We start from the raw sequence: 25,777 nt of genomic DNA on the forward strand, positions 1-25,777 counted from the left end.
TTTTTGTTCGCCAAATATTAAGTTGTGTTTGCGTGAACTCGAACGCCAAATATTAAGTTGTGTTGGCGTGAACTTTATACAAAATTTAAGTTGTGTTGAGTTTTATTCGTACATGTAAGAAAACAATAAGTTTTCTTAACTTGAAAAATATTCCAAATACGTGAGGCACGTACAGAATGTTGTGACATCGAGAATTCATTACGAAACATGCAATTTTTTTATTTGTATACGCAGTGTTGTGTACTCAGTGAATACGTACATAATATTTATTAAACGATCTTTTCTTGTCATGGATTTTAACTCGCTGTTTAAAAAGTAAAATGTCGTAAGGAAGCCATAAAATCTATTTTCAGAATGCGGGACTTTCCGCAATCGGAATAACAACTAGTGAAAGCAACCGGTTGATAATATCATGGTCAAGAACTAGTACGCGAGGATTCTCCGCAGTGAAAATAATACGCAATAAAATAAACCAGACCATGTATGTTGATTGTGCGGGAATACCGATTTTGTTGTAGGTATCAATAACTGCCAATTTTATAAAGATACCCAAACCTAAATGAAATATCTATTGACCATAGCATGTATCTACGTAACCTTCAAATTCTAACTAACGGTATCATACTCTAAAGTATAAAATGTACTAATATAATATAATAATAATAATATCAGCCCTGTATATACTTGCCCACTGCTGAGCACGGGCCTCGTCTACTACTGAGAGGGATTAGGCCTTAGTCCACCACGCTGGCCTAGTGCGGATTGGTAGACTTCACACACTTTCGAAATTCCTACAGAGAACTTCTCAGATGTGCAGGTTTCCTCACGATGTTTTCCTTCACCGTTAAAGCGAACGATAAATTCACAAAGAATACACACATGTGTTTAGAAAAGTCAGAGGTGTGTGCCCTTGGGATTTGAACCTGCGGACATTCGTCTTGGCAGTCCATTCTACACCCAACTAGGCTATCGACGCTTAAATGTACAAAACGAGTAATAAATTAAAAGTCGTCAATAATTTTTGAAGTATTTGAACATTGGCTTAGTTCTTGTTCCGATGATCGGTCGACAAAAATTCACAACAAGAAAAGTACACAGTTATTTAATAAGAAGAAAATTATTAAATACCTAGAGTTCAGACTGCAGTCAACTATACGGAATGTTACAAAGAAGAGGTACCATTAATAACTCTGCGTAAACGTTGGTTGAGTTGTAAGTAATTAGAACAATCAGAAAAGAATTATTTTATTATCCATTATTTAAGGATCCTAAAATTTTCATAATATAATGATATATGTACAAATCATTAGAATGTATTGAAACAGTTTTCCTTATACATATCCACTACGAAGGCACTTTGTAAATATTAACCAATTTTATGTTCCTTTTTTGTAATACAATTTAGAAGTTCAATAAATGAAAAACTATTATATTTACGGTTTAACAGGCCGGCATAATTGTGTCGACTGCCGAGAGGTAAAATACGTGGTATTCAACTTTAATGATAAATAGCTAAAACACTTAAAATGATTAAGTTTAATAATGACTAGCTTTTGCCCGCGGCTCACCCGCGTTATAAAGGGCTAAAGTTTTCCGTTATAATAGTCACGCTATATGTTTTCCCGGAGCCTATGTTCTTCCCAGGGTCTCAAACTGTCTCCATACCAAATTTTATCCTAATACGTTGGGTAGTTTTAAGTTTAACACGTTCGGGCAGACCGATGCAGCGGGGACTTTGTTATATGATATATTTTTGTAGAACTTTTAAGAGGAACAATCCCGTCATACAATATTGTTGCATAACTTTAACCGTTTACGCAGCGCACGCAACAGAAGCTCTCAAAACTAATAAATTGTCCCGTTTTTGCATCATGTTTCATTACTGCTCCGCTCCTATTGGTCATAGCGTGATGATATATAACCTATAGCACTCCAGGAACAAAGGGCTATCCACACAAAATTTTTTTCAGTTCGAACCGGTAGTTCCTGAGATTAGCGATACTGCTCCGCTCCTATTGGGCATAGCGTGATGATATATTAGCCTATAGCATTCCAGGAACAAAGGGCTATCCAACACAAAATGAATTATTCAGTTCAAACTCTAGTTTCTGAGATTAGCCGTTACTGCTCTGCTTCTATTGGTCATAGCGTGATGATATATAGCCTATAGCACTTCACGAACAAAGGGCTATCAATACAAAATATTTTTAGTTCGAACCGGTAGTTCCTGAGATTAGCCATTACTGCTCTGCTCCGTTTGGGTATAGCGTGATGATATAGCCTATAGCACTCCACGAACAAAGGGCTATCCAACGCAAACAGAATTTTTCAGTTCGGACCGATAGTTCCTGAGATTAGGCATTACTGCTCCGCTCCTATTGGGTATAGCGTGATGATATATAGCCTATAGCACTCCACGAACATAGGGCTATCCAACGCAAAAAGAATTTTTCAGTTTGGACCAGTAGTTCCTGAGATTAGCGCGTTCAAACAAACAAACAAACTCTTCAGCTTTATATAATAGTATAGATAAATGATACTTTTATTTAGCATCACTCTGTATAAAGGCAAAGATAATTTATCCCTACTGACGCGATAAATATTATTAATTCACTCGTGGACTGATATGGCATTGTGACCTTTATGGTTAACTAATATCGATGGCTCATTAAATTGTGCTCGACGAAGCGAATAGTCACAAGGCTTTTGACTCTGGAACCATTGACCGTAATAGGTTGCTACGCACTGCAACTATGTTGACGTATATACTCACGCCTTTAATCCCCGAAAGGGTAGATAGATGCGCAACTGGTGGACCCAGTTTCCGCCGTATTCCGTCCCATGAGAATAGGGAGCAAGCCTATCGTCATACCGGACACAAATTCCAGACTCGGTCTGACACCTAGAAAAACCTATTATTGCTATCCTTTTTAATTGTGTGCACGCTTTGTTTTTAAAGTTGAAATTAGTTTTCAACTTCCGCATTATCTGAATTTCACTAAGAATAGTGCAATTCCATAATTCAAATGCTAGTAAGCAAACAACTCTATTAAATAAAAAAAACAACAATCATAACCGTTAGCATAATAATCATAACCAGTAGGTTGCGACAATACAATACATGTTATGTATTCATTAGAAAGCGAACTTTGCTATACAAATAATGAAAACATAATATTAATGCTTAAGGTGAAGAGATTTGCATAAACGTTAAGTGATGAGAGCGACAACCACATTATAGTACTTAGAAATAGGAAATATTCATTTCTAAGATCTTAACTAGATATTATTATGCTGAAGGTCACGGTACTATATGTCAGTAACTCATCTACTTCACACTTCATACATATTCATATACGCTTTATTGATTCATTCATCTCACTTATTAATATAAATGAGAAAGTTCGTGGTGATGTTTTTATGTTTGTTAGCTAATTGTAAATAACATTTGAATAGATTTGGTCCAAATTTGGCACACAGATAGACAAAATTCTTCTTCTTTAACAGGCGTTACTTTTTATCTCAGTAAATACGTAATTCTAACGAGTTCTTTATTCAGGAAGTATCCGTTATATAGGTGAGGTTTCAAGCCAAAGCCAATTTTCCAAAAGTGTATGAATGGACATATATTTCGACTAGCATCATTCAAAACAACAACAATGCTCTTTAGCTTTTAATGATTTGTTCATAAACTCTATTGAAATAAATCCGGAAAATGGTTTTATTTCAATGTCTAACATTCGCGTAGTCATAATAATCAAACTATTGCTTACTAATTACACTAATACCTTTTAAAAAAATATAAAAATGAATCTGTTATTCTTAGGTCCGCTCCAGATGTTACAAGATTCTTGATGTTAATATTAATGAGACAAAAATTCCCGCCATGAATAATAATGATTGGTTTCACATAAATTAATTAAGCTCTTAAATATTTCTATTTTATCACTTCCATTCCAAATGCATGTTAGACTATTGGCAAATAATTTGGTAATAATGTTGAATCAAAATCTAAAACTGTAAACATCTCGTGACTGATTTTTTACGTCTTAATAAATCAATTAATTTATTTTACAAATATATTTATATTTACATATTATGTTTATTATTAGATGGTTTATTATATAACAAAGTATCTTAATATATTTAGTCGAATGACGTGCAAATTACATAAATTTCTAATATATTTACCGGTTCAGCAGGTGCATTGGGCGCGGTGCATCCTCTATCTCTGGTTGTAGTGGTCCGCACGAAGTTAAAGCACTGAGTCCCTTGAGAGGCGTGCACAGGGTCGTTTGGAGGTACGATGATGGGCGCACAGAAAGGATTGGTAGGCGCGTCAGCTGCAAGCTGCCCGTTGTCCGTACAGCACGTTATTTGATCCTTATCTAGAACAATAATTTGTGTATCAGAAAGCAAGCAAGCCAATAGATGGTAGGCAATGATAAGTGATCAGTTATCACCCTAAGACTTTGAATGTTAGAGGAATCTGACGATTTAAGAAATGTAACAGAAATTTTGTTGACTAAGAATTGAAACAGAAAAGCAGACGTTATAATATATCAGTAGATTTCTGTACCTGCTAAAGATTTTTATAAAAAATGGATTTGAGTAAAATTTGCTCACTGTAAAATAAGAAACTGCCATTGCACATGATAATCATATAGGTGTATAGATACGCAAAGGTTTACTCGGCCACAATCTGTGAAGTGTAAACGGAAGTCGGTAGAGCGCTGCGCTCGTTACTGCAGACGCTGATCTCTCATTTGCGTTTGTGTAAATCTTGAGTCTGGCGTAGCTATCGAGCGTTACTAAAACATATTTGGAAAAATGGCTCCATCGTTCCCTATTTTTGTCAATTCTCAGTTGTCTATTAAATTCTTGGAACTATAACTATTTTCGCCTTCATCACCACAGCTTTCTTCTTTTTGGTTCTCGCAGAGAAAGTGATTTACCATTTTCACGCAGCACTCTTGGGCCGACTGGACGGATATGTTGGCTTCGTCAGCCTTACGACCCAGCGTTAATCCGGCTGTAGAGATGAAAAACGTCGGGCGACCACCGAGCCGAATCTTTAATATTATATACACCCTATGCAGGGCAATACGGATTAAAAATCCGCGGTTGCCATCTTGGGGGTATTACGGACGACTGCGGGCTTCTTCCGACGGAAAGGTCTAGTTTTATCCGTAACCACCCTTGCGTGGTGCTGCTTAACAAAGGGCCAGTTACCTTTTGTAAGGGCAAAGGGGCTTTCCGAAGTCCCATTCACCCGAAGAGACGACCTCGGCGTTAAAGGCAGCATGAGGCCTACCATCCACGCTACCATCCATCGTGGAGTCACCTTGTACCAAGAGATGTCGCACCCTGCCGCCCGTCTCGACCCTGATGGCGCCTATTAGTCACCCCTTACGACAGGCAGGGTATATATTTTAAACATCTCCTACTTTGCGTAAATCAACAGCAACAGATCATTCGTGTCTACCCAAATTTTATGGTAAATTAAATCACAATGGCCAAGATGCTCATAAATCAATATTGTGGAAGCGGCGAAGCATTCAGGATTTTATTACACGTCAGTTAAATTGTGTGAAAATTTTGCGACAAGATTTCTAAATACGTAATAAGGAAATGGGTTTTAAATTTAGGGTTGCCCACCTGTTCCTGGTATACCCGTTATATGACACCAGTTTAGGACATCCGGTCCCGTTCCAATTGGTATTGGAAAGTGCGTGATTTTAAAAAACTTGGTTTTTTCACTAGATCACTTTAGTAACCCAATGTTTCAGAGGTCAAATTTTGACATCAGGAACAGACCGGCGACCAGGGGATTCCAAGACACGCTGGGCTCATCGGATCGTCATTACCTATTTTTTAAATTTAGGTATTATTGTAAAATTTATGTAGATATTGTTACTTTAACTTTCCAGCCGAATTACATCTCAGTCCGCAATGATCTTGAAGATTGCAAATTTCAAAGGTCTTTGATACGTTAGAAGAAAATTAAAAACAATGAACCACGATAAAAATCCGAAAACTGATTCTATTTCGCTGTCTCACATTCGCGTGAATACAAGAAATTATTATTCAGGAAGTTATGGCAAACCCACCCTACCGCCATACGGGATAAGAATTTGTCTTTATGAAACGTAAGAAAATTGGTTCCGTACAATACGCGACTCGCACACTACTCATTAACGGGCTTGTATGTCATTGTGATATTAATATTTGCTTTTTCATAATACTCGCAGTCGTTGGTATATATTTGAATGTTATTTTAGCTGAGAAGCTTCATATGAAGTAAGTGTTTAAATATATGGATGATAGGTAGGTACAAGGATCGATTATCGCTTTAATTGACATTAAAATTCTTTGGTAAATTTGGTGATATCTACTTGCTTAAAAAGGAATGATATATCTTTGTAGATGTAATACAATGGTTATGCCCCAAATGAATAGAACTTTCGCTTATAGGTAGACGGTTACATCTAACAGAGTAGTTAACGTGATAATGTAATCGTTATGGTAAACAGACTGAAGACTGGTGACCTTGTTTCGGATAATATAAACAATGATACGAAGCTTACTGATATAGAATGCGACAAACCAGAATTAACTTTTCAAGATGTAGGTATTACGTTTAATGAGAAATTATAAATATTAGTTCCAATATTTATATGGTCATATAAAAATTATCCACATACATATCACGCCTTCATCCCTGATGGAATAGGCAGAAATGTAAACAGTCCCCCATTTTTGCAAAGTTTTTTCCCATAATGCGGCGATAGCCTAGTTGGGTGTGGAACGGACTGCCAAGACGAGTGTCCGCAGGTTCAAATCCCAAGGGCACACACCTCTGACTTTTCTAAAATCATGTATGTATTCTTTGTGAATTTATCGTTCGTTTTAACGGTGAAGGAAAACATCGTGAGGAAACTTGCACATCTGAGAAGTTCTCTATAGGAATTTCGAAGGTGTGTGAAGTCTACCAATCCGCACTAGGCCAGCGTGGTGGACTAAGGCCTAATCAATCTCAGTAGTAGAGGAGGCCCATGCTCAGCAGTGGGCAAGTATATAATACAGGGCTATTATTATTATTATTATTGTTCCCATGATGTGATAGGGGCGAGCCAATAGTCATATCGGACAAAAAATTAGACTCCGTACTTATACTGAGCAAAAATTAAAGCAGTTGCACAAATTTATTAATACAGCTGTAATTTTAATTCCTTCATGTATGTCATCCTTCAGTATTTTATCTTATCAATTACTTAATGTCTTCTTTTCTTCCCAAGAAAATATAAAGCGGGACTTTTATGCCAAAAACTCTTTCACACGGACGAAGCCGTGAAGAAAAGCTAGTGTAATATTAAATTTTACTATCCTACTCTAGTCATGTTATAATTGCGAAAGTTTGCAAACATGTTGGGTGTCTGGTTTTCCAATAATCTGAAACTGAATTCTATTCCAACTTTCCAATTATCTATATCATTTTCCAAAAAGAAACACCCATTTGCTCACTGAAGCATTTTTTTCGTCACTTGCGTTACTTCGTTGTATACCGCGTAACACTGGAACTTGGATCACTTTCTGTAGTTTTTGGGATACAATCTTCTATATTAAAGTGTTGTTCACCATATTTGTGTACGCAGTGTTACCCTAACACACACAGCGTCACGTCATTTTCACATTTAAGCAGTAGCCAGAAGTGTCCTCACTCATCAGCTACATTAAACTTCATGCTATATGACTCCCAGGTGATACTGAGTGAATAAATCCAATTGGCTTATTAGCCTCACTCAATCTGAAAAACGATCCCAAGGCAGCAAAACAGTCACTTCCCGTAGACAATACAACTTAAGTATACGTAAAAATACTCACGGGACTGCGCCACGCCAGCTGTCAAGGACATGTCGTGTGTTATAATCTGTCCCCATTGCTGGGCGTTCAAGTTCCACAGAGGATCGATGAGCTGCCTGTCAGGGAACAACCTTAAGCTGATCTCACGAGGATTTGGCAACGGTGCGCCTGTCACTGACCGGGGCCACGCGTTTATACCTGTAAGAAGAAATTACAATGAAAATCCAAATAAACTAATATAAAATATATTGTATAATGATGTTATCTCCCATGTTTAAAAAAGAAAGAAAGGTTTTTATTGTTGGAACAAACCCAATAAAAACAGGGTATTGCAGTTATAAAAATACTCCTACATTAACCGTTTCTAAAAAATATAATTACAGACATAATACAAATATATTTTTATAAATTTATTATAACCCGCAGTAAATTAGGTAATAGGCAAGTCGATGAAACCACGTTAGATTACCCGAAGGATTTGTCGGGGCAAAGGATAAAATATTTTTAATTAGCATGTTAAAATTGTTCACTCCCCTTGAGGACTATACACGTGCGACCATCTTAACTGTACATAAAAAGTGTATAAGAACGAAGTATTAAAATATTGCAATTAAAGAAATTTCATTAAAAGATTCTTTTGTGTTTAAACCGAATTAAAGGCCCCTATTGGAGGAAATAATGTAAATCGTAGCTGGTAGGACTCCTCTGTAGCTAATTTTGTGCGACTATTAATTAGTATTACTGTACCAAAGACTAAATAATGTATTCGCTGTGGCACGTCGCTTCATCAATAAGACCAACTGTTTCTTTATAACCCACCCCACTTTTTCGTTCCCTTTAAGATAAACGTATTTTATTGTATAATGCTTTTGCTTGCGGCTGCGTCGGAGTGAGTATGTTTGTCCTGGATAAAAGTGGTTTATATCTCTCAGGAATAATTTTGCTGTACATTAAAAGCGGTATAATAGTTCCTGAGATTAGCGCGTTCAAATAAACAAACACTTAAACATTATATATTTCTTGAATATTAGTCTACTATTAACATTCATATATAACACTTCATTCTCTTATAAAATAATTAGAATAATATATATCTACCTGTACTTTTCAGATAAGAATATCATAATAGCTTACGTGAGCTTAAGGCGTAGGTATTTAGTATTCCATCCATTATTATTTTCATTCAGTCCTATATGAAAAATAGGACATATAGGACTGAATGAAAAATTCCTAGGCCTAATCCCTCTCAGTAGTAGAGGAGGCCCGTGTCCAACAGTGGGACAGTATATAAAACAAGGCTGATATATTATTATAATATTTATATTAAATTTATTTCGTTGTGTATACTAAAGGCGTAAAGTAAAGGCTAATAATTATTTTTCAGAAATATTCATTACCATAAAAACTACTAAGAACAAGTTCATTTAAATTCGTAAAATTATAATGTATTCCATAAAAAAAAAATTGTCAACCTTATGAAACATATTATTCAAAATGAATCTTATTCAAATACATTAATATTACAATATACACTGATTTTCTTTTACATTGCAATGCATCAATCTTTGAATGTGTAAATAAGTGTTTATATTCTGTGAAAATTCCATGTAGACATGTGCATGTCAAACAAGCATCTTTTGAGGCTGCGGTTTAATTTATGAATTTTAAATTGACTGTTACGATTCAAAGCGCTTTGCTCATTATACTTGTAGTTACTAAAATTTACAACGAGTAATATTAAAAAAGAAAATGTGCGGTTTCCAAATCTAAATTCTAAGCATCAACGCATTCTTAAGTATTTATCCGATAAATAACATAATATTTAACAATATTTTCGCTTTCTTGCTTCACGACATAAATCAAAATATCATTTTTTTTTTAAATAACGCGCGCAGAGACTGAAGTATTTTCTGTAATAAAATCCTCAGGAATGATTGATTGGTATCGGAGAAAATACGTTTAGATTCACATTGAATCAAAATGGAACGCTCGCATTGATAATCCCTGCTTACGTTGTTGCGTCTTGGCTGAATACTACAAGAAAATTGGATATGTCGTATTACCATTTGTACTAAATATTTAAAGCTTATTATAGACCTATTAATTCCATAATATCGATTGCTTTAAATTCATGGTTATTAATCTGTGGTTTGTGTTTTCTATTATCTCAAGACATGAATATCCAGACTTTTGGGTGACTTTCGTGGGCCTAAAACTAACACGCCTAGACATATTCAGTATGCTAGATTAGTTCATTCATATGATAATATTATCCGATCGTACTCGGTATTAATCCCCGTATACGTTTTAGTCTACCACGGCAGCCCATTTTGCTATAGCTACAATTAATGGATATAGAAATTTAAAGTAGAAGACGCATTCGTTCATTCGATCAGTTTTTGAGGGCTTCTAGATTATAACAAAACATTGTATTCAAGAGTAATCTATAAAACTCAAACTTCTACTCACCGTCAGCATAATTGTAAGGCACAAGTCTTCCATAAGGCGTCTGCGGCGTGCCCCAAGCTGGGCGTAGTAGGTTATTACAAGATCCGTCTATGGAACGGTAGCGGGACTTGGTACAGAAGGGCCTGGTGAGCCCACACGTTTGGGTAGCCGGGTCCTGTCCAGAACCCAGACCTGGCGGCGGGTTGCTAAAACTGCATGAAATATTATTCATTAGTATTTGATAATTCCTTTGTTTGAGTACAGATATTTCTTGGAAACGTTTGAACAGATAACTTAGATGGACTTTCTACCGTAATTAATAAACATTTCTTTGTTCGTAATGACTACACATTTTACGCAGAAGTGTTTCTTTATAAATTAGATGGGAACAACTAGAATCACAATGAAATCTTACTAATTACAAACAGTTATTTTCTAAACATTAGTCTTGAAAATAATTTATTACATAATCTCAAAGCTCATTTCGCGATCATTAATCTGTAGTATCACTTCTTTTGCTGTGGGCGCGATAGCTATTGCCAGCAAGTATATAACAAAGTGCATAAAACCATTATTTTATAATACATCACTCAATTACATACACTAGAGGGCGTAACAATAGAATACGCCACAAGTCTAAAATAAAAGCGCATAACGCGAGGCGGACAGCATTTGTCTCTATTTAAAGCTTTGTGTTCTAACAAACAAGCTTTTATAAGTTTAACAGACAAGCTTTTCTTTCCAACGTACTCTTTGTGTTGTTTCAGTAATTTCATATATAAATGTCAAGTTGGGTAAATAATCTATTCATAGGTAAGTACTTACGTTTAAGAAAAGGTTGCAAATAAAAATATTTTCAATATAGCCTGATACTTTCTAAATTGGGATGCGACGTCGTAAAATTGGATCGAGGTCACGCACCCGAATATTTGAACGGAAAATGTCTACGTCAATAACTTCATTACGGAAATGTATAACAAGATTTATAAAACAGCAAAAATAGGAAAATAACCTGTTGTGTGCTCCGGCAAGCAGTATTTGATCAGGATCTAAAACTGGACCGCTGAGGACAGAATCAGTGCAATTTTACAACATACACATGCAGCATTCAATATTGATTAGCACGAAATATTGTGCGATTTTTACATATACTATCTACGGACAAAATGTTAATATTTTCACCAATAAAATCAACTAGGAATAATCGAACATAGCGCGATTTATATAGTTGTACTACTGAATATACACTTACTATATCTCTAGGTACACTTGATTAACATTGAACAAAAACAAGTTCATAATTTTCAAAAATACAATATGTAGAGAACAGAAGTCTGAAGTTGTAAACAATGAATGTAGAAAACAAACTAGTAAATAACTTGTTTCAGAAAACAACATATTAAATATGAAATTCTTAAGATGATTTCTTATTTATCATGTTACACGTGTTTCTACAAAATAAATATATAAACTTCATCAACATAACACGTTACATTATTAAGATTGGGATTTATTTTAAAATAACAAGAATTTCCTGTTTTATCATAACGCAAAGTAAGAGCAAAGTTTTGGCGTGTCGTTCAAACATTTTGCAATGCTTTTACATTTGTGATAATAAGTGTTTTCGTAAACTCTCAGTACATCCATTATTTATGTTATGTTAATTACTATAGATACACACACACACACACACATTACGCTTTCATTCCTGAACGGGTATGCAGAGGCGCAATCAGGGCACCCACTTTTCGCCAAGTGTGTTCCGTCCCATAATGTGATAGGGAGCGAGCCTATCGCAATTCCAGACCCCGTGCTGATACTGAGCAGAAAAACCCAAATATCGCTTTGCCCGACTCGGGATTCGAACTCAGGACCTCAGAGCGCTGCCATACCGCGCATACAGTGCATCTACGCCACCGAGCAGTCCTATAGACACGCTTAGTACAAATATGTAAAAACTTCCTTTTAAAATGTTTACATCAGTAATGAGATTGTTTACACATTTTTGTCCGTAAATAGCAGTGTCTAAGCTTAAGAAAAGTATCTGTGATTTTAGTATGATATTTATTATGTCCAAGTGCATTGCGACTACATAGTGCATCGCTAGTAAGTTACAACGATCAGTAAAATGTGTCCAGACATAATATAATACAAGTATGATATTTACACAAAAATCAAAACAATTTATAGAACTACGAGTTATCGTAGATATCCATATAAAAGGGCCAATAGTTCAAATCTATGCAGTATATTTGGACACGAGTTATATCGTGAAATCTTCTTGACTCACTATAACAAGGTTCTATGTTATCTTTATCGTACAAATTTAATTATAATATATATCACATGTTAATCCCAAAAGATAAATAAAACGGGAACTATGACTTATTGACTTTTCCAATATTTACCAACATGAAAATTTATTTTGTTTTGTATTACCTATACGGCCATCAAAGCCGTATAAGTAAATACCGGATTTTTTCTAATAGAATACCCGTAATTTCAAAAAGACGCATGTATCCCTATAGACGGAATAGGGCCCCGTGACCTTAAGTAAAAATCATGTTAGAACCTCGTAATATTGAGCCAGCGATTTGTGATTCTTTCACATCCTGAAGTATCTATTGCGACAATGTGCAACAATCGTATTTAAATATGCAACATCGAAAGCAAAGGACATCAGCAGTAATGCCATAAAGTTTACCCAAATCCAGTGACTGGGAGCCTTTGAGCCGGCAGACTGTTCGCCACGACCTTTGCGAATTCAGCACCAGGTCCAGTGATCTGAAGTGTTGGCAGTACTGGATCTGGATGCTGCAAAAAGATCTCAACTGGCTTCGTCCTCAAGTTGATATGTACTCCTTGAATGACGCTGCATAACGTAATTGCTAAAATGAACCGCATTGTGCCGCTCGACTGCATCTATTAATCTGAAACAATAAACGTGTATAATGTTATTTATTGCTTATAGAAGAATAGCAACATATTATATTATTGTAATTTAGTAAAAAAAATGTTAAATGTATATGTCATTGGTTAATGTTTTAGAAGATATTCTTTGTTACGTTTCGGATAAAAATATAAAATACACGAAAAAACTGTCCACTGTGATTCCGTTGTTTCTATTGCAAATTAAATAAAAATGGTTTCGTGTTGTTTTGGTACGATAAACGTGGGTCCAGTCACCATTACCAGACGGACAAATAGACCGTCAGACGCCTCGTAAGTGATCTAATAATGGTATCATTTTTCTTTTAGAAATATGGATGTATATAATACATGTTTTATTTGACTGTAACATAAACTCTTTTTATTTACAATTTTATTTCAAAGCCATCTATTATAATTTAATACAACATATTTTTTCAAAGGCATCACATTTTTTATTTTATAGACTACAGCTACACTCAGTTGTAAACGACAGACGTTTTATAACAAATTGTTGTCTAATATATCTCCGAAATAAATAGGTCGGTTTGAGTGTTCCACGAGTCCACTTCATACTTTTATTTTAGCTGTGGATGGTGACTTTTATTTTAATTTAATACCAACTGGAATAGCGGTTAAATAAAAAAATATTTGTGTAAATATTCAAATTTGAATCATACCTAAAACCGCCGCAGAGAATTTAACTGTGGTAATGAAAGTTTTATTAAATTACTTTTTACTTCATTTTCTTGGTACGGTGGAGTTTGTTTTACCGTAATGTTAAGAATTTCATCATAAAATCAAATAATCTGTCAGCCTTAAATAATATCTATACCAATATACCAATAAAGCTGAAATGTTTGTATATTTGAACGCGCTAATCTCAGCAACTCCTAAACCGATTTTTTTTTCGCACTAATACGAAGCTACATTACTCCTGAGTGGTATGGGCTACTTTTTATCCCAACAAAATCATTATCCTGGAATTTGTTTCTCACATGAGCGGACCCGCAGACAAAAGCTAGTCCAATATAAAATAGCCTATGGCATATTTTAACATCGTTATGGCACGTAATCTTTTATTCCACAATTAATTACTTTTGAGTATACGTCTGGAAAAGTCATGCAAATAGTAAAGCGATAAAAATGTAGATGCAAATATCGCACTGCATCCAGAAATAGCTTCACTAGATGCTTGTATGTGCAGGAATTAGTGGTAGAAATTTCCATCCTCTCGCTCTTATGAATCGGGCTCTAATTGAAGTCGACACTTCACTGGAGCATCAAACTATAATTATGTTTGTAAAATTTATAAATATAGAAGCATTGATATATGTGTACTATGTACTAGATTTGGCGTTCCGAACATTCACTGTGTTCAACTGAATTGAACTGTCATCCGTTCAAACTGATTTTAGTATGTTATCAATATTGATGCTTGTGGTTGTGTGCGGAGTGGCGCTCATAATATAAAAACGCGAGGCTAAACGCAAACCTGGAGGTGAATTAAAAATATTAGTCATATAAGTAAAATTATTTGTTGTTCAAGTGAATAAATAGGTTATAACAATGACGTTTTGATTGCCATTTTAGTTTAGATATTAAACAAATAGTTTATATGGATGTTCGTGTCTATAGAATATATACGTTAATGTATAGAAGAACTTCTTGCATATCTACGCATAAAGACACTATCTGACATTAAAGTTGAGTTGCGAGGCGTCGTCAAGTTTGAGGCTCGTCTATCTATTAAATTACAGCAATATTCAAGTTTAATGACCTGAATATTGTAAGATTTTTTAAAAATGTGGTCTTAAATTTTGAAATCTAATATGACATTACTATATAGTCAGTTGTGGTCACTAAATGTTGGACAGTATAGTCCAACATTTATAAATAACGTGAAACTGAGTTTCATGTAAGTCAAGTATAGTTAATAGTAATAAAACCTGTCTCGTATTTAAATTGATTTGGACGTATGAAACGTTTTGAGCCAGTTTTAGCTTGTCTATTCGCTGTCTGGTCACGTTACATTAAAAGCTGTTTTTCCCTTTGAGAACGTGTCTACGGGTCACACTTTAGTCCCATCGTTTAACATTAGGTGATCATTGTTCACTTATTGGACGCGACCCGTATCATTCTCAATTTTTCTCATAGCATTTACGATTGCAAATGGATCGTGCCTTTATTGTTTTCTTACATCAAATGTAGGTTCCTACGTAGATTCTATTTAATCTTAATCGAATACTTTTGTATCCGAGATGTTGGAAATAATAATTATAACAAATAAACAACGTCAAAGGTAATTAAAAATGCTTTGTTTGATTCACCCTTAATAAGGAAAAGGCAACGAGCATCGATTTTAAATGGTATTGACTGAGAATTTATTTAAACCCTGAACATTTGTGCTTTTACTTTAAAGAAACTGGAAATCAGAAATGTAAGATCATTACTATTAGATTTAAAGGCAGCATTTAATGAATAATATAAAGTTTTCGCCTGTGTGTTCTGTCCAATGATGTAATAAGGGACCAGCCAATCGTCATATCGGGCATAAATTCCAGACTCCAATCTAATATTGAGCAGGAAAAAACAATATCACCTTGCCCGACCCTGGATTCTAACACGGGACCTCAGAGCAGTATCAAACCGCGCACGCAAAACAACTACGCCACCGAAATAGTCATCTTGGTAGTAACAGGAGATATGGACTATAGATTAGGATCCACTCAGTTTTATTCTCATGCAGGAAATCTTTCATATGACATATCGGCACAATTTCACGTGTAACTAAGCAAAATAGTTAAAGTCGGATAAGAGCGAATGGAAGGAAATGAACTGATAACTTCACAGCGCTCAAAAAGTTAATTATGCACGTGTTACTACGCCGCAATAACTTCATACAAAACAAGATACCGTCTAGCCTCAAAAGGAATGTAAATGTCAATCAACTCATCTCTGCAATACACGTAATGACTGCGAACATGAAAGGCGAATCTATCACGCTGCGGGGGACAAATCACATTGGAATGACTGCACGTGCATCAACATCGTCACCTCAAAGTCAGTAGAGCATGAACCTATTGTGACACCGTATCGCAAAACAAATAGCCGCACACTGCACAGCCTAGGAAGCGGAATTCACGGTCGATATTCATTGGATACACTGTGTTTCGGATCAATCAAGCCTAGAAGTAATCGGCTAGGTGATGGACCCTGTAATCTATTTAATCAACATCAGGTGACGTAGATAAGATGCCTTAGTACAATCGTTAACGCTATGCCAATGTGTAGCACAGCGACCGACAGACAGACCTTTTGCTATATATGTCATGCTTAAACATTTTTTTGCTTTCAAATAGAATTAATCGTTGTAACAGGCATCTTATGGCTCCAGATTCCTGATAAATAAATTCTTAAAAGCCCTGACGACGTCTATATTTAGAAACTGGGGGCCATTTACTGTCCCAACCCCAAAATGAAAGCGACCTTAACTAAGAGCGTCCTCACTGACCTAGCGTTCGTTCGCGAGGCAGCCGTGCGAAGCAATACGACTGGTGCAAGCAAAATAACTGTTCACGTTTCAAACAGTACTCGTTACTGATTGTCAAGGTGCGCTAACACCCTTTACAATTGTTTTCTAATTACAATTGTAAAAGTAAGCTATACTGGTTTCTTTACTTTACTCAAGCTAAGGTATTATTTGTTTACTACGTTTCGTTTTATTTTTTTATTAGCTTTATTATTAAAGAAAGCTATAAATGGAATTAATAACTCGTCTCGTTATTATAATCCCAACATAATATAGATGCTCAACATAATCTCTACCTCTCTAACTTCTCTACGTAGATTCAGCTTAATTATTTTTTTTTCTACGTGTTGTTTACTAGAACATAATAAACCCATCTGCGTAATACAGGTTGTGTAAAAATTGCACAAAAAAATCAAATTAGTCTAACAACACACCAATAGTACAATATTGTCACACCAATACGGCGAACAATGCCTGTAATTAAGTTTTGCGATATAGAATGGAATGACAGTCAAGGACTAGGCGAAAACGTTGGCGGCGTAGTCCATACATAGTTACCTCACGATAATATATTTCTTTATTGTTTTGAATGACGAGACGAGCTTGCTGTTCGCCTTATCGTAAGCGTACGACCGCCCATAAACAGTAGAAACACCATCCAATACCTCGAATTTCTAAGTATTATTTGGTACTCCTCTGCGCTCGCTATCCCGAGACATGAGATGTTAAGTCTCATTATGTCCAGGAGTTACACTGGCTGGAATGTCCTTCAAACTGGAACACAACAGTGACTACACACTGCTGCTTGGCGGCGGCAATAACCATTGCCATGATAGCTACCCAGGCGGACTCTCACATATGAGAGACCTACCACCAGTAAAAGTAAAATCACGGCTAAAACCTTAGTAAACTAGACAAGTAAATAAAAAGTGCTCACCACTAAATATGATAGGATCAAACGATAGGGGCATCATTGTATGAGATTCTATGTAAGTATGGCCTAAAAAATATCACGCACGTCACGCACAAATCTGTGAACATGGGCCTCTATTGCTGCATAGCTTGCTCAATACCGAGCAAAGTCTGGCAAAAAATAAATAAAACTGTGTCGAAATAAATGATTGAAGGCAAAATCAAACTTCATAATTATAGATAAATTATGTAATATTGATTTTACATAAATGTCATGAGCAGTGTTAGTTTATTTATTACAATTTATAAATATTAATTAAATGATTAACCTTGTCATCTATTCATGAAAAAATGAGTAAACAAATATCAACATTCATCATGTCAATAACATTTCTGATTTGAATTGATAGCAATTTATATGGTTAACTAATTTATAAATTTATGTGAAAACAATAAAATAAATTCCTAACAACTGTGAATTGCTCAAACATTACTTAGTTCAGAAAAGTGCACTAAATTGTGCAAGTTTACTAACTAACTTTTAACTTAAGTGTAATAAGTTCAAATTAATGAACATAAATAAATAAATTGTACATTCCATTTGTAGTTTATTAGACTGCCTTTTTATTAGTACATAGTAAAATAATTGATTCTTTAAGTAAGTTATTTCTATTGCTTATAAGATTGTTAATATGTTTTTATTTTACTTATTTATTTTCAATTGCATTTGAAAAGAAAATGAATTCTTGCACCTACTTTGCAGGTTGTAGGTTTTATCTCTGATAGAAGTTTTGCTACTTTTGTTAAAAAGGCCCAGATATGAATTGCTAGTGGTAAGATATTTTTATCTGTCCAGATAGCGTCCACCGCACACAATCACACGAACACAAAATCACGGTACAACACCCGCTAAAGGTGTCCACGTAAATGTGTGCGTTCGACAATCAGTCTAAATATATTCGGTTTTAAACAGGCCGGCATAATTTTGTCGACTGGCGAGGGTTAGCCATATTATGTCAGACACCATCTGAACCAAATTGCTGTTATGATCAGGTCCCCATATAAAAAAAAAGTTCTTATAATACCCATTAACTCTGCATACTAGAAAGCATCTGATGATAAAAGGACTTCATAATGTTTTAAGTAAAGTTTAATGAGCGATGAACAACACACAGCTAACGAAGAAAGTGCTCATTTGAGAATAAACTCTGTGAAAACATAGTAGTCTTTTGTAGCTGATCTTATAACTTACTCACAAACGTTACCTCTTTATAATATTAGTATACATATGTTTGACTACCTCGGTGGCGTAGTAATTATTGTACAAGGTACGAATACAATTACGGCACTTAGGTCCTGGGTTCGAATCCTGGGTTGGGCTAAAATAATTGTGACTGAGTTTTTCTATATTAAAAAATTACTCAGTCTCAGTTCGGAGTCAGGAAGTTGGCGGTGTGTTACCCCCGCGTCTCGGAAAGCGCGTAAAGCCGTTGGTCCAGCGCTTGAATCTCAACGGTCATTTCGGAATGCCGTTTCACTGGACTATGGGAGTGAAGGAACAGAGAGTGCACCTGTGTATTGCGCGAACACTTGTGCACTATATCTCTTGCGTATTTGTCGACCTCACTTAAGATTGGCCGCCGTAGCTGAAATTCGGTTAGGAAGGAATCAATCATACATATGTCGAGTAACACTTACGTGTTAATATAGACACTTAACAACGTCAAAATCATAACGACAAATCAATGATAATATAACACTTAGCAAGACTGTAAAAAATCCTCGACAACTCTATCGTCAATAGCCGTTATCTAGCGTGAGATGTAACATCGCACGTAACAAACGAAAGCGAGAGTTCCACAACGTGAGAAATCTGCCATCAGCTTTTCCTTTTAACGTTACAAAAGCGGTTTTAACTGCTGTGTTTACTAGAATTAGCGATCGAGGTTGTCACCCGAAGCCGAGTTCTCACGGCATCTACAGGGTGTATGTAATTATATTTTATTTATTTATTTGAACAACCAATGAAACATATCATACACGTCCATTTGTTACAGGAAACAATAAGTTATTGGTTTAGGGCTGCATTAGTTACAATATAAACAAATGGCTAAACCATAAATGCAATACGTATTAAAAATAAGACCGAATATTTAACTAGATTTGGGTTTCAACAAGCGACTTCGGTATTATCTTTTTGAATATTGCGAGCGAGTCATTAAACAATTAGTTTTTTTTTATAATTCGTTTTCATAATCTGGCAAGTCGACGCGCAGCCGATTTTTTATATGAGCATCGATGAAATAAAGTTAAAAATAAATATTTCATATTATTTAAATTTTAATTGGTATAAAATAATTGGGTATAATCACAATCCCTTCACGGTAAGCGTTTAATTGTACGCAATAGTTGTGTAGACGGCGTGATTAAAAAAGTAATAAAATTGCAGAGGTAAAGACGTAGAAATGTAGCTTCTTTTGCATAAACATGTTTATGAAAATGATCATTACTTATCGATCTGTAACATTATTTAAACTACTATTACGGCAATCTAGGATTTTATAACTTAGGCCTTATCTGGCATTTCATTTTATAGGTATACTAAGTGTGCCCGCGACTTCGTACGCTCGAATCAGTGGCACAGGGCCGTAGGGGCTGCTCGGCTCGCGACGGCATTATTTTTTTTCACTCCGCCCCTCGCCTTCCGATGAAATCAAAATCTTCTCAGAGGCCTTACTCTCTATGGCAGTGTATAATTATAATACGGCCGTATTGTGTTGCAAATATCATCGAATATCTGTAATATAAACTATTAGGAAACATTTCCTTTAACTTATGTAAGGTATTGATACCAAATCGGGGACAAGGAGCTATTCAATACATATATGAGTGTTGCATAAGCATAATGCACTTTCGAAACATTGCAATTTTGTTTTCTTCGAAGACCGGTGGCTATTTAAACAGTATAACAATTATAACTGTTTGGATATTTAAATGAAACACTACCTACGTACTACGTAATACTATACTTTCACTTAAATCATTTTAATTAAAGATAATATATTTAACGTTTAAAGAACAATGGCGAATAAATTACGATGAAATGAAATATTTGTTAACCGAGTTATTCCACACATAGCCTCTAGGCTATGTGTGGAATAACATGTTAGTACATGAGACCACTGTTACAGCAAAATTAACTTTATTCAATCCTTATTTTCAAATTAAATCATGTTGCTAGTGTGGACAACGCTTGCCGAATGCAAGGAATTCGAATGTTGAATGAAACAGTACGGACTGTGACGAAGATATTGTGTCATTTACACATAGCATCAGCGTTAATCTATATATATAAAAATCAATTGCTGTTCGTTAGTCTCGCTAAAACTCGAGAACGGCTGAACGGATTTATCTTATCTTGGTCTTGAATTATTCGTGGAGGTCTAGGGAAGATTTAAAAGGTGAGAAAAATTCGAATAATTGCCGGGAAAATCCTCAAAACAGCATTTTTCTATTTCCCATACAAACGTTTTCTAACTAATACGTAGAGTCAATTTGTAATTTATTACCACTGCATAAAGTTCAAATTCGCGTGCGCGTTGGAGGATCTAATATCGCGTTCTGAAACTCAACAAAAGTGAAAGTGAATCGCGAACGCGACAAAATTGCATAGTCTCAAAATACATAGTACATAAATAGTGGTCGGCTTCGAGAAACTCAATTTTAGCTAACTTCAGTTGTTAATATAATATATAACTCAAAGGTAACTGACAGTGATATATCAAGGAACAGCCCAAACCATTGGACGGATCGGGCTAAGACTTTACATGCATAAAGCTACTATGACGTAGGCATCCCCCTAAGAAAGGATTTTGATAAATTCTACCCTTAAGGGGATAAAATAGGGGATGAAAGTTAGTATAAATGTTCTTAGATTTTCGACTGATTGAACTGAAATTATAGATTGGGGATAAAATTAGTTTGAACCTATAAGTACCGGGAAAATATGTAGCAAGACTTTTATCAAACAGTGGAATTTTATCCTGGAAAACACCTTCACGCGGGCGAAGCCGCGAGCAAAAGCTAGTACTACATAAAAGTAACAGTAATACGAATAGAAGCGATTTAAATGATAAATATTGTTCTAATTATTAGTCTTTTGTGACGTTTATCAATTTTGTTTTGGCATTTTTAACGCCTAACATTTGTATCACTCATGTAGTGTCCATACGTTTTTAGAGGTGCAATGAAAATGTAGCTGTAATCTCTGTTGATGGTCCTAAATAAACGTTATCAGTAAAAGAACAAGCTCTCGCCTGATAGTCTCTACATAACTTAAAGGCTATAAAGTCATGCCGAAGCGGCTAAACTGTCAATAAAAATGTTGTCAGTCAACTTCGGCGTAAACGCATTAGTAGTATATAATAGTTAACTTATGTCGACATCTGTGCCAGTGCATCGATTCTGACATGATAAATGGTTCAACACCAAATTGATATAACCAGAGCATACTCAGGAATAAATCGTGACAAGTTTGTTACTAAAGCTCGTTCTTGCTTAACGTAAACCCGTATTAAAGTCATACAGGTCATACAAACATTCCTTATCCGCAATTGATTTACTGTAGATATAGATTGTCTATAAAAAAACCTCAGTGCCATAACTAGGGCAGTGTTAGTTACGGCACTCAGGAACAGGGAGACCCTGGATGGGGACAGGAATTATCACACCACGACCAAGTTTTAGATTAAGAGCGCAGTTCTAGACGCTCGTGCCAGGCGCATAAAAGGCTAGTTACCGCACTGGTATACATTTTGGGCGAGAAAAAGAACACACACAGTCACGTCTTTTATTTTCGAGGTAGGCCGAGGCGCAACTGGTGAACCCATTTTCTGCCGTTGTGTACACCGTCCCATAATGTTATAGGGGGCCACCGCCATACCAGATATGAATTCCAGACTCCAAACTGATGCTGAGTAGAAAATAATAATAATTATAATATCAGCCCTGTATTATATATTTGCCCACTGCTGAGCACGGGCCTCCTCTACTACTGAGAGGGATTAGGCCTTAGTCCACCACGCTGGCCTAGTGCGGATTGGTAGACTTCACACATCTTCGAAATTCCTATAGAGAACTTCTCAGATGTGCAGGTTTCCTCTCGATGTTTTCCTTCACCGTTAAAGCGAACGATTAATTCACAAAGAATACACACATGATTCTAGAAAAGTCAGAGGTGTGTGCCCTTGGGATTTGAACCTGCGGACATTCGTCCTGGCAGTCCATTCTACACCCAACTAGGCTATCACCGGTTGAGTAGAAAGTTTTTTTTTGAGTAGAAAAACCCAATATAATTTACCCGACCCGGGATCGAACCAGAGACCAGCACTGTAGTCGTATGTACAACTACGCTACCAAGGTAGTCTCAATAAAGAGACCTAAATTTAAAACACAAAAACTGTAAAATTATTATTGGTATATCTTCAATAACCAACTGTGCCAAAATTATATCATATTGCGCAATCTCGTTTTAAAAGAGAAGCACGTTTTTACATTTCATTTTCCATCCGGGTAGTCGGCCGTAAAAGACATTCGCACACATGCAATAAAAATGTTTAATCAGCGTAAAAACAAGTGCGACTTAGTTGTTAAACTTTTTTCATCTGTATTGTACTTATTATGAAATGAAATGGATGAGTTAAACTTGTTTTTTATTGTCTTTGCATTAACCATATATTAAAACGCTCGTATGTTCTTAATGAAAACTTATTACCAAAGGTTTCTTTAAAAAAATATATTCAATACTTATTTTAATTCATTGCAGCATTGTCTATCGATAGAAGAGTTAGCTCAGTGGATATGGATACAGAAGTGTTATGAAATCATTGTCATTTAATAGTATAGAACGCGAGAACATCTGTATCCCTAAGGTTGATCCACAATCCCACAACCCATAAAAAGGAAAGAGAATACCACTCATCCGTAATTAGCTTATGTGTTGTACAGAAGAGCTTAATAAAACTATTACTATACTTTGAATAATAAAAAATATTTATTAAAAATAAAATTATCTTCTCTGCAACTTACTAACCGCCGATTTTAACAAACCATCGATTTTTTTAGAAGAAAGCGATCCTAATCACTTTTTTCGATCTATCGCGAAAATGGAACAATCGGAACAGTTTTTTGACATGCTTATAAATTTCTTATTCTGATTGGTTGGTAATCAGATCGAAGATTGCGGCTGGGATTGTTTATGGAAAATAATCGTCAATATAATAACGTGTAGTTCGATGCTCTTCTAATAGTTTTGCTGGCCTAGACTTTCTTTAATTAATTATGCACTTTATATATAAATGCATACAGGTTGACTTAATACCGGATACATTCGATCCTAATTATGCTTTCAACGAAAGGTCGGCCCCTGTCCCTCCCCCACTAAACCAGTGCCTATTTGACCTGTATAATTTATTACAGCAAAAAATTTAATACTGAATATGACTTTTATCGAGCGTCGGTATAATATTAACACAATAATATTCAGTAGCCAAGGTCCAAGATACATCCATTAAAGAAAATGTTATACAGGAACTTTCATATTGCGTTAATAGAAATCTTTGAAATGCATTATCTACTTCCGATTCCGCGCTAAGATTACTTCACGTAGTCTATAAGTGAACATACAACATGCACACTTAATTACAACTATACATCGTTTGACTTGCAGTAATAGACGTATAGCAAAGCATTGGTATAAATAATAAGTTTAGAAATTAAACGCAAGATTAGGAGTAATTACATTAATTATGAAAGAAAATTCAAATTCAGTTCAATACTTATGGAAACATAAGAATTGTGTTAATGATGTATATTTTAATTATGTGTTAGATGTTAACTACTTTAACACCTTGTTTCCCTAATAAAAATAAAATAAAATAGCACCTATTTTTATACATTAGAATATTTTATATTTTTGTTATATTTACATATAATCTCTATCTATGCTACAGTTTAACCGACCCCATGATCAAAAAAATCTATCTATAATTACAAAAAAGGTGTTTATATAAGTATTTCATGTCTTCGCTTATGCAAGACAAAGACATAAAAATTGAGTCATAAAACCCCTCTACTTTACTTTATGAGACAGTATTTACGCGCAGCGTAAAACGTAGGCATTTCAGAATATTAGTATTTCCCAAGACCACGATAAGTGAAATATTTCCTATGAACTTTATCTTAAAAATAGTGTGAAGTGACACAAGAGTATAACATCTTCCTTCAACAATATATACTCAATGTTGACAATAAAACCCCCATATCGAACCAATAGTTGGAGTTGGGGGGCGGACGGATCCATAAGCTAAAATTCCTCACCCCCGGCCACTAATATAGAATAACATAATTTGGTACTGTGTTTAATCATAAATCGATAATAAGTGCAACCCTAGTGGAATAATTTGGAAAAAAAACTCACAAAAGACGATTTGTGGGAAACGAATAAGAAAGATTTGAGAACCAGAAGGCAGTGAACTGGGCGGTCGTCGAATGTGAGAATGTCCGTTGCTATTCTATAATTTCGCCTTTTTCTCATCATAGCGTTATAGAGCATACTTTGGAAGGTCGTTTTTTAACAAACTCAGGAAATATATAACTTTTGAATTGAGTCACTTTAGTTCCAAGGGTATATATATTTATATATCCTTGGTTTGTTATAAATGAGGAAAGTTATGAAGTAGATACATTATTCAGAGTTCTTAAGGCACTGCGCCGATTGTTCCTGGTAACTGCCAATTGTCCCCTCCATGGTAGTAGTATGTCTCAGCATCAAGTTAACAACTTTTGCATGAGGCCTTATTACACAAATATGACTCACATTAACTGACCTTGTAATACAATATACTTATATTAAAGTTATTATGAAATGTAGAGACAGTTTTGACCAAAATACATGTCAGTTATTTTAAGAACATTGCATAAGTTCGTTGACGCGAGAAAACCTTCAAAAATAAAATCAATTGGTCTCAAGGCTATTTAGGTTACTTTTACAAACTTTTTCATATAAAATAAGAACCTCCCTAATTTCCAAATCGA

The 25,777-nt window shown here is 35.2% G+C and overlaps 1 protein-coding gene across 1 annotated transcript in view; it reads right to left on the reverse strand.

Annotated features, from left to right (window-relative positions):
- LOC119190081 (peroxidase-like) overlaps positions 1-25,777 on the reverse strand; it is a 61,936-nt gene that overhangs the window by 2,791 nt on the left and 33,368 nt on the right. The window contains exons 2-7 of the mRNA XM_037441135.1: positions 13,016-13,241; positions 11,324-11,374; positions 10,333-10,523; positions 7,885-8,061; positions 4,192-4,388; positions 3,950-3,972 (exon numbers count right to left, since the gene is read on the reverse strand). Of these exons, the coding sequence (XP_037297032.1) occupies positions 3,950-3,972; positions 4,192-4,388; positions 7,885-8,061; positions 10,333-10,523; positions 11,324-11,374; positions 13,016-13,233 (857 nt within the window). The 5' untranslated portion in view covers positions 13,234-13,241. The remainder of the gene's footprint in view (positions 1-3,949; positions 3,973-4,191; positions 4,389-7,884; positions 8,062-10,332; positions 10,524-11,323; positions 11,375-13,015; positions 13,242-25,777) is intronic.

This window comes from Manduca sexta, chromosome 21 (assembly GCF_014839805.1).
Source record: "Manduca sexta isolate Smith_Timp_Sample1 chromosome 21, JHU_Msex_v1.0, whole genome shotgun sequence".
In the NCBI taxonomy this organism is placed as follows: Eukaryota; Metazoa; Arthropoda; class Insecta; order Lepidoptera; family Sphingidae; genus Manduca; species Manduca sexta.